Consider the following 17,796-nt stretch of genomic DNA (forward strand, 5'->3'; position numbering starts at 1 on the left):
TCCTGGGGGGGGGGCTTGGAAGATTTGGGGAAAAAAAAAGATGCCAGGTGGAGTTGCTCGAGAAAAAAAAATCTGGCTTTAAGTGGCTGATGGAAAAACAATTATGGACCATTGCGACTCGGAAAAAAAAATCTTGGCAATTGTTCAATACACACTGCAGCATCAATAAAAACCAAGCAGTAGCTCTGGAGTTTTATAAAGCATAAACCATTTCAAGCTTGAGGAACAATAACTGAATATGAACAATTGTACAGTATACATGACCTGATGATTAGAGGAAGTATGCTGAAATTGAAATTGCTCACCAGTGTTTTCCAGAAATGTGTAATTATAAATCTGAATGTATGGATTTTGTCAAAATACCACAAGAAGAGAGACAGCCTGCAAACATTTTACTATTATCGTTTGCATATAGAAAACTCATAACAATGAAAAAATGCGTAGAGACTCAATCCAATGCGTAATATTATTACGCATTGGATCGACTCTCTACACATTTTTTCATTGTTATGAGTTTTCTATATACGCATGTTTTATTCGTAAATGCGAACACTGTTATAGTGAATTATCTTACCAATGTTTTTCTTAACAAAAGCGAATGAGTTTGATGGTTTTGGGGAAACTACTATGTGGTAATGAAGAATGGGAAATGGGCAATGAAATGAGCAGACAGCGGGTGATTTAAGATTAAATGTTACATCTTCACTGCAAATAAAACCATAAGTGTGTCATAAATAATACAAACAAAACAAAATCATGTTTGTTTGTTTTGTTGTATGTGAGCCACGTCTAAGACACACAACAAAACTACTGTTTCAGTCTGTAAATGTCACCTCAGATGCCACCAGAGAAAACCATTTCCACTCCAAAATTTCATTTTTCACCTTGCGAGAGGGGGGACACCCCCCTCTCGCGCTCTCTCCCCCCCCTCGTTCGCTACGCTCACTCGCCGCTCAGTCGCTTCGCTCCCTCGCAGTCCACCCGTCTACTTTCTTAAATTACCCGGCTACTTTCAATGTAAGGACAACACTGACAAGTAAATGCCATAAATGTACATGATTTTACAAATATGTTTTTGTAAAGTGAATCAAAAATGTACATGTATTTACATATCTTTATTTAGTTTCTTGAATATAGTCTGTGTGCGATAGAACAGCATCTTGTTACTGGGTGTGAAAAACCAAGCAAACAAACATTGCACCGAAATTTGGTAAAAAAAAATATATCTCGAAGAAGGAAAGTGAAAAAAAAAAGTTGCCAGCATATGCCCTGTAGAAAAAAAATAATTCATGGTGAAACACGTGGGAAAAAAAATTATGGCTCTCCACCAATCTTCCAAGCCCCCCCCCCCCCAGGATATCAAATGGTCCACCCCTTAGCTCAAAAGTTAGTGAGGCAAGGGTTCTCAGAAAGTAGATTAGTGAAATCATTTAAGAAGTTCTACGGTAGATACGGAGATGTTGTATCAAAATATGACCTGTCTGTTACTCAAATGATGAGTGACAGCATACCAAATTTTGACTCAAAAAAGTAATTTGGTGAATTCTCCAAATAACAATGGATTTGTCGCTTTGGGTCAATCTTGACGGGTGCGGCTAGCTGGCAGGGTACGCTTACCCATTCCGGACACCTGGTACCACCACTATTTTGTGGTTCAAGATGACCCCATTGCCTTTGTCATTTTCAATATGTTCCTTGGACCTGGTAACTTTCTTAGTTACCTTGAATGATAACGATTATTGGACCTGATTTGATATCACCTAGTATTCTCTTCCAGACTTCTTGGTACAGCGCCCTCTAAAGGTAAGTTTTGCTTAAAGTGAGTGACCCAGATCGGGCCGAGGCCATTCCGCTAGAGATGAGGAGCATTGTTTTCTCCTGCCGACCTCGACCGTACGGTATTGTTCGCTGAAATTGATTGACACTGACAGGTTGAAACAAAATTGTGGTTCGTAGAACTTTCCTATTTACTCGAAGAAACTCCTCTGCCTTCAAAATGTTACCGATGGTATTTTGAAACAAAACCAAAACATCGCAGGGTTGTCCACAAAGGCTGCAAACGAAACGAAACACGGAAGTGCGGAGAGAAAAATCATTTTCGGTTTGTACAGTTTGTTGATTGTTGCACGCTGGTTCGACGAAGAGGTCAGCCCAGGGCAAAGGGGTCAGTAGACTGGCTCGGGCAGGTAGGCGCAGTCAAATTCCAATCTCGCCGCTGTCCGGTCTGAGACTGAAGTATCTTTACAGTCTGTCAGTTTATGCACCTTGGTTGTGTTCGCTCTTCTCCAAATACCTATACCACTGCACTTACGACTCTGACTGTGGCACTTCGACTAGAACGCTTGAAAAGATGGCGATGCCAAGTTCAGAATTGCTTATGGATAGGTTGAAGGGCACAATCTACGGAAACTGCGTTGGCGACGCCATTGGTCTGTTGACAGAATTTATGAGCAAAGAAGAAGCAAACAGTGTAAGCTAGCTCCTATGACTGAAAATTACTATAAATGTGCTCAGAGTTTACATTGGGGCTGGGCACATAGCCTACAGTTATGTATGTGTTGTATAAAACATTTCATGCTCAATATTTTCAGGGGTGCACACGAATCAAGAGTCCAGAGTGTCACCACTTTGTACTGCGGTTTTTAATGGCGGGGCGTAAATTTCTCCAACATGACAACATACATCACCAGCCATTTTATTGTACTGTTGTTCAAAATCAGTGAAATAATTGTACTTGAGGACTTTTCAAAGGATCATCTATTGTGTAAACTTTCCTGTGCTTATTTATTTATTTACCAATTTATCTAATTTCTTATTTACATGTATTCATATTGCAAGTGCATGACCATCATATTTCAATTCTTCAGCACATTTACATGTAATTCAATGCCACAACATTGTGTTCTCAGTATGACTCTGCCATCCAATGAACTCTGGCTTTCATTTCACTTTCACTTTCATTTTACTTTTATTCACTAAAAAATTTCCCTTCCGATCTCTAGTTTTCTTAGCAATCTATGTAAAAGCTTGTAAACTAAGAACAAATTGATCAAGTACGAATTAATATATAGCTATAAAACTCCAACAAATATTATGTCACCTTCAACACAGTTCTGTAATTATCATTCTTGTGAGCCAGAGCATGATTTCCATGAACCAAAACAAAATTCAAAACTTTAGGTAACGGCCAAAGCTTTTGCCAAAAGGGGTGTGTCAATTATGACAATCGTGATTATGAATAGTGCCAGACAACTAACTTTTAATACTTTAATAGTTAGCTTATCAGTATTTGTGGTCTTTCAAATAATTTTCCAGTCAGTCAGTATACTTGATATATGAGTGCAAAGGTTGATTTTTCGGCTGACTCGCAGCGTGTTTGCAAGGTTATATCTGATTGGTCGATTGTCACTATTCACAGCCACTTAGGGAGTCTATTTGTATTGTTTTCATTATATTGGTAAGATTCAGTCACCCAATTGGATAACAGCTTCGAAATCGCTGTGAGTCGCCCCTGATTTTTTGGAAGGACTGCATTTTAAACACAGGGGCACAACGGGCAAGGCATTATCAGTAATGGCAAGAGTGTAAAATATTAATGAATTTATGATTATGAATACTGTTTATAAAATTATATATTTGTCATTATTGTATAGTCATAAAAGTGCCCTAAACCATTCGAATCCTGAATGATGATCAGTTTACATGCCGAATTTGCGCAGTTGTGCTACAGACCTTGTTATTAATAAATTTACGAGTATGAATTTCTTGATAAAAAATTAATATTTCTGTCATTATTGTATACTTACAAAAGTATCCTACCACACTCGACTCCTAAATGATGATAAGTATTTATGCCAAATTCACACAGTTGTAGCACAGACCCTCAAATAATAGTTGCAGCAGCAGCATTGTGCAGTAACTTGATGCAAGGTCACAGTACTGCCTCGGCAAACTCTCTGAAAAGTGAGTCTGCCGAGGCAGTACAGCGACCATGCATCAAGTTACCGTGCACTGCTACTGCTGCAACTATATTGACCATATTTCTGAGGGTCTGTGCTACAACTGCGTGAGTTTGGCATAAATACTGGTCATCATTCAGGATTCGAGTGCTGTAGGGTACTTTTGTAACTGTACAATAATGACAGAAACATTATTTTTTTATTAAGAATATTGTACAGACCCTGTTATATTTATGATTACGAATTTCGTAATCATAAATATAACAGGGTCTGTAGTACAACTGCGTGAATTTTGCATGAAAACTAATAGTCATTCAGGATTCGAGTGCAGTAGAGTTCTTTTGAAAGTATACAATAATGACAGAAATATATAAATGTTATGGATACTAATGTATTAATTTTTTACACTCTTGCTATGACTGATAAGACCTTATGACCCTATGTTTTTAATAACACATTTGCTGGTACAGTACACATTGTGTGGTCACATAGTGTATATGTGTTTTTCACCAGTAACTTAGAGAACAATTATTCCAGTAAATGATATATATGTAGTGTTTCCAATATATTTGCAGTGGTATGGTGACTTACATGAATTAGAATTGAAAGACAAGGAACGTGTAGGTGGCCAGTTTCATCAAAGTCGATGGGAGATTGGTGACTGGACAGATGATAGTGACCAAATGATATTGATACTGCAGTCAATTTTGGATAGAAATGGTCAGGTAAGGGTATAAAGTGTGAATAACCATCTTAGCTGATAAAAGCTTGAAGCAAAGGAAACCACTGAAGATTCACATATTTCGATCTTGACTGAGACTTCTTTTCAGAAATAATCTCTGTGCAGATTCTAACAATCATAGTATAGTATAATGTCCAATGTATTTCAAAATGGAAAATGGACAGCAAGTGAGTTGGCTAACTTTATCTCTTTACCCAAGCATCAGTTTGTGCACATCAAATTCTGAACATGTCTTTCTCTGTGATGTTATTTTGCTCTTGTTTGTTTTTGTACAAGCTTTATTTATAAAATCAACAGTAGATTATTACACCAGAAAAGCTACATAAAAATATGTTATATTCTATTTGATGACTGTTGTTTACTAATTTTTCTCTTGTGAACTTCATCGATTTGATATTGCAGGTTGAAGGGCCAGACTTTGCCAAGAAGATGCGTAAATGGGCAAGAGAGGGATTTTCAGAACTTGGAGATATGGGAGGAATGGGCATTGGTATGACCACATATAATGTGATAAATGATCCAAAGTTTAAAGACAATCCACATCAAGTGAGTGTATAGTGTTTAAGCCAGTGTGACACAGGTTTAGTTCTGGTCTTTTTTACACCAGTATTTGCTAACAGTGAAAAACACCATATGTTTTCATAAAAGTTGGTTTACAGATGTTTTTTTGCAGCAATACTACCGTACTCGTCCGAGTATAAGCCCCTGCTCGTGTATAAGCCCCCCCCCCTACTGATTTCAGAGGATTTTAGAAAATGTATTACATCCGTGTATAAGCCCCTACCCTAGTGTAACTCAAATGCAGAAAGGTTAGGAGAGTATATTTGGTCATTTAACTTGGTAAAATTACTTTTAGATAATAAAGAAACTATTAAAAGATGTTAAAACAATGGGAAACTGGAGTTTCCTTGACAGCATCGTAAGGAAAATGACACGTTTTCCCACTACTATCTTGATTCTTTGACCCTGTTCACCCCCGTCTCCTAAATAGAATAGTCTCACTCACGTCAGCCATGGTTTATTTTCATTCACGGCCACGATGTTTTCATTCTCTACGTTTCTTTTGTTTGAAGCAATTATCCTTTCATTTGTGAAGACTTTTCCTGGTGACTATTACAATTTTCACTGCTTAGTGTTGTTGTTTTCACAAGATGTAGACAGTTTGATACCGGAATATTGAGGTGCCGTTCTGTGTAGGCGATGCATGCCTGTTCACATTACTGTTGATCAGCAGCATACATGACGTCTTTGTTTCAAGTTTGGGTTTTTTTTCGACGCTGAAATTTCACCAGAATGTCACTTCTGTATTCAGAGATTGTAAAATCAATTTCCTTGGATGTGTAAGTCGATTTTGAAAACGATAGAATGATCGAGTGGTGTTGAAAAAATTCGTGCATAAAATTAGCATAAATTAAGCGTCCACAGCAGATAACATGGGGTTGCTCGAGTATAAGCCCCTCTCCTAGTTTTACGGCTGTTTAGTGTTGCCAAACCGGGGGCTTATACTCAGACAAGTACAGTAGTAGTTTATTCGAAGGATGGAGGGGATACATATTTGGGGTAGAAAATCTCAATTTTGGTGTAAATGCTAAATTTAAATCAATTTAAGTCAGAAGCTTGATACTACATCATGAAATTTAACATCTCATTTGAAACTAGAATATGCAGAAACAAACGACAATTTGTTTTGCACTATCGATTACGAAAGGTATCGATTTCATGGTGTATATACAGACTAGCTCTCTCAGTCAAAAAGACAGATTTCCTATGAGGTCCAGTTTGAACAAGCATTTCTTGAATGTCTCCCCATGTTTGTTGGCACTGAAATTTGTGATAGAGGGTTGGCATAACATATTGTAACGTTTTGACAAGAACTGAACACTGAAATCCAAACTGTTTGTCAGACTAATTCCTATGACACCTGTCCATCTGTATGTGCATAACTGACCTCAGCAAAGATGAAAACTCAGAAAATACCAGTAAACTGGTGTGGTTCAAATCACATCATTAATGCTGTGTTACTAGTGAAGAAGTGAACTGGAATTTTTGAAGACTATAGATGTAATGTCGAAATAGGTTCAACTAGAAGTTGTTCACTCGATTAGAACATGAGCGTGACAACAACAAGAAAGAATCAAAAACACTTCAGAAACTTTTTGAGTTAAATGAATGTTTTTCTAGAAAAGAATTTACTTTAATAAGGGTATGTTAGACATGTATGTGAGACACCTGTATTGAAAGGTTGACTCGATATTGCTAACTGTAGATGTAATGTACGTGCTTGTCAACGTTGCTATTTTAAAGAACTTAAAGGGACATAAGCTGTAACTTGTGGCAAGTTTTTCAGTATTCTGCCTCTGTATATCAACTACCGTGTGACTAGTCTGACTCTAATCTGTAAGTCATGCTGAAATTTTGAGTACTCTTTTGTCAACACAGCTTGTATGTGTGTAGTGATCATTGTTTATTGTTTACAAATGAATTGTAGTCTGGATTTGAATACAATTTTCAAAAATAACAATGGAGATTATATATAACTTACAGTGTAGGTATTCAATGCAGAAAGTGTAGGGAAACCACAAAACAAAATTTCTGAAAAAATAGCCAAAAGATTCAGCTTATGGAGCTAAATCACAGGAGTGAATATTTGTTTTCCTCGTAGGTTGCTGAAAAGGTGTGGATTGACAGTGGCAGATTTCTGGCACCAAATGGTGCAGTCATGAGAACCTCGATATTGGGGATTCATCAATATCAAGATATTGAAAAAGTAATCAATAACACCCTTGAAATATGTAAGACAACGCATGCCGATCCAAGGTATCAATGTTTCAACATTCATGGCACAAACAAAATTTGAAATTTTACAAATTGTGATTTCACTCCTATCACTGGGATGAGCAATTTTTAAGTCTGATATTCATTTATTTTCCGTGCTTGCTTCGAGAATAAAGGATATGGCTCGCACCTATTGAGACATGCTGAGAGATTCCGTCAGCTTTATTGTAATCTTTATCTTTTAGTTGAGCTTCCTTGGTGAATACTACGTGCAATGGTTATCTCACACCAAATGTACCACTGATGCACACGTGAGTAGAGACTCTATTCAAACTCTCACTCACATCATATCGTGGTATCATGTTGTTTCAGGTGTGCTGCATCCTGTGTTGCTGTGACAACTGCAATTGCTATGATGTTGAACTTGAAGAGTGAGAATGTTGACGTGAAAGATATCTTGGACAAAAGCTATAAATACGCCAAGAAACAACTTAAAAAATCAGAGGTGGGCATTTGGCTTTCAGAAGCAATATAGTTTCTGCCAGAGTTTCAGTGTTTGTCATGTACAGACAGCAGACATCTTGGCTGAAATGCACTGCTTTTTTATACAATCAACAAAACAGCATAAAAAAGGTACCTTGAATCCTATGAGAGGGAAAATTGCTTCAACTGAAAAGAAAATTTAGTAATGGATTTAATCAAGTTGCAGTCAACATGCTCAAACAGTTCAATATTGATCAGGGTTGAGAAAATCAGTGTAATAAATAAAGGTATACAAAGTTATACATGATTTCAACGATAGCGTAGGACTAGAAATTCAACTCAGACAAAATTACACCATTTTTCAAGAACAAAAATCACCCAAACTTAGTGTGGACACTGTCACATTGTATTCTAGCCATCTGCATCTGATCATGGCACTTCAAAGATCAAAAGCAAGTTGCAACACTTATGGAATGGGAGATACAATGTAACTAAAAACATACAGTGAGAAACCAATAGCAAGCTGTTTAAAAACAATTTTCACATATTTATTTTTATATACAGATTTAAAACTGTATGTTATCATTGTCTGAATCATTTCCATTGTAGTCTGTGAAAATATTGATGTCACCACAACTTTGCATGCTGATCAGCTGTGGTTTAGATGCAGTACTAGTTCATCAGTTGTTGTTCTGCCAATTGAATGTAAAGATGGTCCAGTGTACACAATTGCACAATTACACAATTGTACCTCTGTGTTGGTGACAAAACTAAAAAACAAGAACTGAAAAATTTTCAAGTAGATATAATTTGTCAAAATTCTCGCAATTATAGCTGATTTTTACAAATCTTCACAGTAGACTTGAATTTTCATGTGGGAGAAATATTGGATGCCAGTTTATTTGTTTACATAAATTGTTAAAAATAAAACATGAATAGACTCTTACATACTGTAGATGTGGGTTGTCACAATGGAGAATGCATAACTAGAGTATCAGTATATATTAGTGTAAGGGAACAAACTTTGCTTGTGCATGTGATATGCCAGATTTATTTCCCATAATCATAAACCATGCATGGTGTTTTTTCCTTACATGACATTCAAGTCTAGGCTTTTAAAAGTTCGTGTATAAAACAGCTTTTGATTATTACCAGAAATTTAAAGTTTTACCTTTCAGGGAAAATGAAGTCTCTCCACCTTTAAACTATGGTTTTTCTCATGTAATTTGCAGAAGGAAGAATTAAAGAAATATATGTACTGTGAAGATCTGGACAAATTAATGTTGGATGAGCATAACAAAATTGGTTATACGTATAAATGTCTTGGTGCAGGGTTTTGGGCATTCAAACAGAAGGACTTCAGAAAAGCACTAACAAGTATTGTCAGAGAGGTAAGTGCATGGTAACTTTACTTCATCACTTCATCAATGGATGATACCGGGACCCTGAAATCCAAACCAGGTTTTGGTCATCCCTGACTGTTTACTCTAACATAACAATAAGGACCGACTTATATACAGCCATGAAAGCATGTGCTCTTGAGTGAGTAACTGACGTGGTCTACATGCAGTGGTACATTTTCATCAAGAGAGGTAAATTTTGTGACCCTTTGATGTTTCTATCTTAACCGTCTATAGAGTCTTGCAGTGGAGTTGCTGCAGTAGATTTACAATCCTTTTGAGTGACCACTGTGGATTTACAGAAGGGTTTGCCATTAATGTCACAGAAATTGTAACTGTTCTTAAACCAATATCTTAGCTGTTTTTGGCCCATTTCTAACTTTATATGCAGGAATATGAAATACTCTTGGTCAAAGCCAAATCCACCCCTTGACCTGAACTCCCAAAACTCTACTGTTTTCGAGGTTGACAGACAAGCAAATGGGATCCAGTTGGGTAGCATGCACTCATGTAACCCATCTATGGGAGTGCACTCTCAGCCAATCTTTTATCATCCGGACTGGTATGATTCATGACAGGAATATGATTAAATGTGGTTCGAGTACTCATGTATATTGACATCTATACTACAGGCAGGTGATGCTGATACCAATGGAGCCGTGGCTGGTGCGTTGCTAGGATGCAAACTAGGATACAAAAAGTTACCTGAATCTTGGAAAGATGGTCTCTGCCATCGAAAGTGGCTTGACAATCACATAAAAAGGTAAGTGTGCACATTTCATGGTTTTAATCAGCTCCTGATTTGCTGATGTGTAAATAGCAATATAATGGCAGATATTAGTATCAATAGGTAAAATTCATCTGTCGTCTTTATGTCTATCTGTATGTCTATCTGTATGTGTACATGTATGTTACAGTATTGTATGTGTGGATGTCCATCCATTTCAAAAACTCAGAACACTTCTGTATGTATTGTCCTCAATATTTGGTGTGAAGATTGCGTCATGGGTTGCAGATACATGAAATTTGCATGTCCAGTGACTTTATGAAATTTTGCTTACAAGTATCTCTGGAATGGCTTCACCAAATTTGATGAAAATATCTGTTGATACTGATCATAAAATGACATACTCAGGCATTTTGAAAGATAATAGGTTAAACTTGCAATTCATATGGACCATGGTTCAAACAAACCCAAGTGCGCAAACGTGCATAGAAGTACATGTATTTCTGTACACGCTTGTATACTCACATGGGTTTGTTGGTACAGCCATCACATGATCTCTTGGATGTACTGACTATGTAGAAGACATCATGTCCTTTTCATTCCGGAATACAGCCATTTTCTGTGTCCTTGCAGTGAGTCACTATTTCTATATTTTAATGAGCTTTCACCATGACTTAGGTGAAAACTTGTGGAAATAATAGAATCATCACAGAATACAAAAGTGTCAATTTTAATAGCAGCAACTGGACACACTACATACTCTGTAACATGGAAGCACATTCAGTTCGTGTCAGCTTTTTCATATTCACAAGTGTGAGTGATATTGACATGAAATGCTGATGGACACAAATTTATAGTATGCCACGCAATTCTTCCACATAACAACAAATTACCAATGAGAACAGCAATGAAATGCTGATGTGAATTTGGTCAAATTTACACAGTCATAAAAGTCTTAATTATGTAACGCTTTGCTTAAATTCTCAGGGCTAATGAACAGCTACATTCCCTATAGTATATGTATAGGGTGTTGTTTTTGGTATGTTAACTCTGTATATACATTTTATAATCTTTAATGAACCCTCAAACCCCCACCCCCTTATTTTTTATTGCATATAGTGTAATCAAAAGAAACGCTGAACGTAATTGATTGCTGTTCTTATCAGTGCTTTTGCACAATTGTGATGGAAAGAATTTACAGTAAAAATCCTGCTTCCATATTTTTTTCATAATTGTTTGTTGAAATAATGCTGTCTTTTATATTCCCAGGTTTTGTAAGCTATCCCTGCCTCAGTTGTCTTCAGGCAAAAGTGCAGATGAAACAGATGCAGCATCAAAGAAACCGTCGAAAAAAGGTAAGGACACAGACACAGGCACTATGAAATCTGAAAGTGACAAAGGAGATCAACAAAATATCAAAGAAGAGGGAACAGAAGTTCAGGGAGGAAGCAGCAAAGATATGAAGATTGATGGTGGGGACGCTGTAGTGACAACTCAGCCTAGAAAGCAAATGGAAACGGATGAGATGCAGGGAAAGGAACAGATGAAAACCACAGTAACAACAGGACCAGAAGAGAACAACGGGATGGAGGTCGAAGAGACACAGGCAGACATTGACATGGAGAAAGAGCCAGAAGCAGACAATAAGACAGTAACATCTGGTAGCATTCAATCTGGAACAAGTTACTCCAAAAATCCAGTTGAGGAGGTTGACCAAGAAATGGGCACGGCACAGGCAGGTGATGCTGAAACCCAGGACGGAAATGTGAAACAAGTAGATGAGAAGCCCGATGCTACAGCACCAGGTGAACACCCTACCCTGGACAGTGATGCAAAGACAGATGGAGCACCAGCCAGCAGTGAACAACCTGAAGAGAAGCAGAGTGTTAGAGAGATCAGTGAGGCAGAAGGGACTGGAAAACCTGGCAGTTCAGTTAAATCAGAAACTGATGAAGTTGAGCAAGACAAAGCAGCGAGTGACAAGGGCAAAGAAGAAAAAGGTGAGGAGATCACTTGTGAAAACTGTGAAGAAGTAAACCAAAAACCTGCAACAGAGGAGACAACTGAACAAGCTGAAGACGCTCCAATGGAGATAGATGAGCCTACAGTTGGCAAAGATGTTGATAGTCTGACCTCCGGGGAAAGTGGTGCAGATCAGCTGGAAGGTGGCAAGGAGCAGACCGGAACCACCACCAATCCCAGTGACAGGAAGGAAGGAGATGACCCTGAGGAGAACAAGCAGGATGAACCAAGAAAGGATCATCCAGTGGAAGTCCAAACTGGAGATGCCAAAGTTCAGGAGGGTGGTATTGCTGAAGGTGATAGTAATGACACTCGTCTATGAAGAGTTTGCTTTATCATTATAATGATTAACAAAGCAGCTTGTACATGTATGCTACTTTTAGTCTCTGTATACCGATGAAAACATTTTTGATGTCAGAAAACAGTGGGTTTTAGGGAACATGATTGTGAAAACTTGACAGATCAATGATTGAAAACTATTTTGTTCAGTACTTCCATAAGTGATGGCAATTTAGGGTTCTGAACACGACATCTTTTACTCAATGATTCATCTGTACGCTGTTATAAATGTCTATACACATTAAGGCAAGTAAACTATGTACAGTATTGGTACCTATTACAAATAAATTTTTTTTAAATCTCAGTGTGAGTGACATGACAACGACAAACGTTCATACATAAACGTTAACACAAAGAAATATTTTAATTCATGACTATAGGAATGTATATGATATCCTAGATATTAGAGGATAACCCACTGTAATATTTGTGTTCACTTTTTGCTCTTATTAGTTAATTACTAGCTAAAAACCATATTCATGCCCATGATTAAAGACAAACACTTCTAGCTGCAGTAATTGCTGTTAATGGCCCTGTCACACCTTGACGATTTAGCCAGCTTATGCTAACATGTGAAAAATTTGGTGAATACACTGGGCGTACGTCAAAGACATTATGGGTAAGTTTTGTATAAGACAAGAGCACGCTGAAGCACGCTGGTATATGCCGTAGCTATGGGTCCATAGCTGTGGTGTTTTCGGACAGGATTTCTGACTTCTACGTGCTAATTTTTCTTTTTCGTTATTAACCCCGCCAGCATAGCTATGGGCAACTCCGTAGACTAGCATCCATGTTACGCCTGATGGCACCCTTGTCGCAACTTTGTTCAGCGATATTTCGAAAAGTTTCCATCCAAATTACAAATTGCCAACATAGGTAGTACGGCGAGGTTGTCAAAAATATTTGTGCATGCACAAAGTTTTTCGATGTATGCCAGCCTGTGGCTCATACATCCCACACATGCCAGCCATAAGTTTCACACAACTTACTTTATAGTTACTCATTGCATCAAGATAATTGTCTAGTGTACCCAAAACGTATTTTTAAGATATTAATACATTAAGAATTTGCTATATATGTGCCTAAAATAAAAAAAATACATCAGCAAGCTAGCGTTTTGGAGAGATTTTGATACATCAGCATAGGCGGGCTAAATCGTCAAAGTGTGACCAGGGCCCTACGATATGGGAAATCATATGAAGATCAGTAAATGTACATGTATATATCAAAGAAAACCTCTCCAGATGCTTGCAATATCTCTATTCTGTAATCTGCAATCACTCCATTTCTGAATAGACAAAATTTTTATGCAAACAGTTGAATGATGAACCCTTCTCTTGGTGTTTTGAACAGTTTACCACAGTGCTCTAGCTTTACCTGCATGAACTTCTTTTTGAAGACAAACGTATTCGGTGCAATGCAGTCTCCACCCTGAGACTGGTAGTGTGTTACAGCCACCAAAGCTTTGCCACCAAGTCAAACTTAATCATTCAGACAGCTACACCGTATTGACAATGCTGAATGATCAGCCAGTCTCCTTCAGAAAATGTGAATTCATGTGTCAATTTCAGCGGGCAATTTGCTTGAGACTATGGCATTTTCAAATGGGTGTTGAACCCTTCTCTTGGTGTTTTGAACAGTATATTCTCCTGTTTTAAGTTTTTCCACACATGCCCTTTTTGTCTTTAGTTTTTTTGAGAATTTGGCATTGCATTTCTTTTAGATTCATATTATTACTGAAGACATTTTCCTGTCAATAAGTAGCCTTGATATTAAATGTTTTTTCTCTAATCAATTTTCACCGATAGATTTAACTGCTTTTGTGTCTTTTGAGTTTGTAGGGTATCTTTGTACCATATTTGGAGTTTTAATGTATAGCATATTTAACTCCCTGGCAATGTTCAGCAACTCAGAAGAATGGTTGGTTGGCTGCAACTCATTGGCATTCATTACTTTCCAAACAGCCAATCAGCTACACTGTAGCCAGAATTTAGCTCCTTAGACTCCTTAAGTTGTTGTAAATAATTAAAATCTACCAGTCAGGTACAACCTTCGGAACCCTTTACTTTTGCTAGGACCTCGGAGGGAAGCACTCATTTACACTATAGTAGGTTGGTGTATATCACTCTGTAGGTGTAAGTATTAAAAGTTATTGTTGCAAGACTGAAATGAAAGGATCTGCAGCCGTTCGCTTCCCTGATAAGATCTTCAAAACAACAAGAGAAGTTTACTGGTTTATTCTCATTCAATTCACTCCACTAAAATGCTGGGTAGTGTACTAGTAGTAACTGGGTCAAAAGAAAGAGGTTCAAAACTAACCAGGTACATTTATCGCTATAATGACAGTATCATATAATTTTTTTTCAAATTTTCAGGGAAGAAACACAAATCCAGTGCCTGTAATGTGGTTTGACAGAAACATACACTGTGTCAACCTCACAGTAAGTAGCTTTACCATGAGTGTTCTCAAAGTGTTCTCAACATCAGAACGACTCCCACCAGCTCACACTGGAAAAATGGCAGTATGCATATGGGTGCTCAGTCCTTGCATATCTTAGGCCTATACAATCCCATTGTCATTTGCATAGCGACTGGTAATTTTCCACTAAAGCTTCAAGGGAGCATATAAATGCCCTATCATTGTCCTCAAGGCCTGCTTACAGTACTGGATGATGTTGACATTGTACATGGCATTGCTCTACTGATGAATACACAAACTATAATTGTACTTATATGAGTCAAACAATACACCGTCAAAAAGGAATGTGATTTACATCTCAAATGTTGCTAGTTGGTAGGTTTCCCTTGTACCATGCTGTCATTGTCTCCATAAATGTTAAAAAGACCTGCAAGACCAATCACCATTGGTCAGAGCATAGTGTACATCATGGTGTTTATAAGACCCATTTTTCAAAGGAAATTTTCCAAAATTTTAGCATTGGGAACAGTTGAACTACTTACATGTACATACTTCTCTTGAATATTTGTAAACTAATAAAATCAACACGATGTACTACAGAGTTGGAAGAACATTTTAATAAAAGTCCAGTGATTAATAACTATCACTGATTAAGAAAAATGATACCATAGCTATGTTATTTTAGGACTGTTATTTCTGTATTATATTACCATGCCCTGCCTGTCGCATTTTGATTGGTCGAGCTGAACCACGTGACTGACCACAAATACACAGTAATGGTCTGTTTACATGCCCGTGAATATGAATAATAAGATTAACAACTCAAAGTATCGTAAGTTTACAGCTGAAACGTACATCAAAATCAATCACAAAATAAAATAGAGCACTTGTAGGTCAAGTTGAGATACTTTTTTCTGAAAACATCCCCGGATTTGCCAATTTTTTACAGCGCGCGTGACAGTGCATCGCGTATTGCTCAGTTTCTGGGGCCCAGTTGTCGTTCGCTCCTGAAATTTTCGGAAATTTTGACGGTTTTCTTGGATTCGCTGATAATATAATGGAAATAACAGACTCCGCTCTGACCATTAACGTTTATTTGTGGGCGCGGGCTCGAGGAAAGCCACATTAACGGGCTCGGCAAGCCTCGCCCGTTAATTTTTGGCTTTCCTCTCGCCCTTGCCCACAAATAAACGTTAATGGTCAGCGCGTCGCCCGTTATTTCTATATTATGTGTAAATCAACTCAGTTGTAATCAAGTTATTCTTGGATCTTTGATGGTAATGTTCAGTTCGATTAAAAGATGAAAATAATACTGTGATGAATTTGTGCCATCATATAGACTATGTATTTTATTGAAATGTATGTGAATTTAATTGTTGTTTTTTACATCTCTGAACTCAATTGTACAGATTAAAAGTAAAGTATTACCTTAGGTAACATAATGTGTATTTGTAAATACCTGTAACTCTAAGTTACTCAATGAAGTGCATTGTATAGCATGGCAAAAATTTGTTGCAATATTCCATAAACCAAATAAACCAAATTTATATCCATTGGAAATGTGTCATGTCGAGTATTTCACACTAGGCCATGCTACAAGACTGAAGAATCCTGGGCTCATCTTAGCTGAAGTAAAATCCAACATTGGTTTAAGGTGGTATTACCACCTTAAACGTTGCATTCATTTTTTTACAGGGAGGTGGGATCAGGGGGTTGACTTTTACGAAAAAATTTTTAGGAGGGGTCAAATTTTACAATCAATGATTGGAAGGGGTCAAATTTTATAAAGGTTTGTATGGAGTTAAAGAAAAAAATTTGACTTTGGAATTTCACCGAAATGATGCTTGATCCTCCATACATAATCTATGAGTAGTCTATGAGGAAACTATAAATAATTTCTTTTAAATATAAAACTAGCTAAATCTGCATATTCATAGACTCTTGATTATTGATATTAGTGTATTTGATTAGACTAGGGTAGCTACCTGTGCATGTGTGAGCAAAAAATTTGATTTTGGAATTTCACCAAAATGTTGATTCACCATCTTGTCTATGAGGAAACTATGAATATTTTTTTTCAAATACAAAACTAGGTAAATCTGTGTATTTATGTACTCTTGATTATTGATATTAGTGTACTTGATTAGACTAAAGTAATTACAAGTTCATGTGTGTGCAAGAAATTTGATTTTGAAATTTCACCAAATATGTAGATTCTCTATACATTGTGGTCTGTGAGGAAACTTTGAATATTTTTTTTACAATACAAACCTAGCTGTTGAAATCCGTGCTTTAAAAAATTTTGACAATTGATATAAATGTACATGACTAGAATATTATATTTAAAAGAGCAGATCTGAAAAACCAATATGATATTGGAATTTCACCAGTGATTATTTGTAAAGTTCAAAAGGATTCTTTGAAAGTTCAAAGGTCAAATGGGAAATTATAAGTCAATTAAGATATTATTGATACAGACTGTGACATCTGGGGGAGGGTTGCTGTTTTTTTGTGCATGAAAATTTGGGTGGGTAACTCTTTTTTCTTGCAAACACTTTTGAAGGGCCTAATTTTTCAGCTCAGGGCCATAGGGAGCGAAGGGTTAATGGATCGAATCTGATGAAATTTATTTTTTTGGAGGGGGAGGGGGGATCAATGTTTAGAAATTTGATTTCAAAGGGGGTCGCTTTTTAACATTTTATATGTCGCTCAAGTTCCACCGACCCCCTCCCCGTAAAAAACAAATGCTCCCTAAGCTCATGTTTGCACTTATTCAGACTTAGCACTGTGGCCATGCAAATACAACTGTACAAATGACTGAGAGGATGATGAGCCAAGAGTTATTAGGGTCTGCCGTTACCCTTTGTATTTACCTCACTCTGTTGTCATCACCATTATCACCAGGACATGTAAATGATGTCTGAATAGAA

The 17,796-nt window shown here is 37.1% G+C and overlaps 1 protein-coding gene across 1 annotated transcript; it reads left to right on the forward strand.

The window, feature by feature from the left end:
• The first annotated feature begins 1,795 nt into the window (after positions 1-1,795).
• On the forward strand, positions 1,796-16,426 carry LOC139135347 (microtubule-associated protein 1B-like). Its single transcript, XM_070702694.1, has 9 exons — positions 1,796-2,470; positions 4,535-4,684; positions 5,104-5,247; positions 7,364-7,518; positions 7,849-7,981; positions 9,192-9,350; positions 9,992-10,122; positions 11,356-12,404; positions 14,823-16,426. Exons 1-9 carry the CDS (start codon positions 2,351-2,353, stop codon positions 14,858-14,860), a joined length of 2,079 nt encoding a protein of 692 aa, XP_070558795.1. The 5' UTR covers positions 1,796-2,350; the 3' UTR covers positions 14,861-16,426.
• The last annotated feature ends 1,370 nt before the right edge of the window (positions 16,427-17,796 follow it).

The sequence above is a fragment of the Ptychodera flava genome, chromosome 6 (assembly GCF_041260155.1).
Source record: "Ptychodera flava strain L36383 chromosome 6, AS_Pfla_20210202, whole genome shotgun sequence".
In the NCBI taxonomy this organism is placed as follows: Eukaryota; Metazoa; Hemichordata; class Enteropneusta; family Ptychoderidae; genus Ptychodera; species Ptychodera flava.

Excerpts from the sequence above, each read along its gene's own strand:
- LOC139135347 (XM_070702694.1), top strand. The coding sequence starts at position 2,351 with ATGGCGATGCCAAGTTCAGAATTGCTTATGGATAGGTTGAAGGGCACA. Across the intron at positions 4,685-5,103 it reads TTTTGGATAGAAATGGTCAG|GTTGAAGGGCCAGACTTTGC; the intron begins GTAAGGGTATAA and ends TTGATATTGCAG. Across the intron at positions 12,405-14,822 it reads GGAGGGTGGTATTGCTGAAG|GGAAGAAACACAAATCCAGT; the intron begins GTGATAGTAATG and ends TCAAATTTTCAG.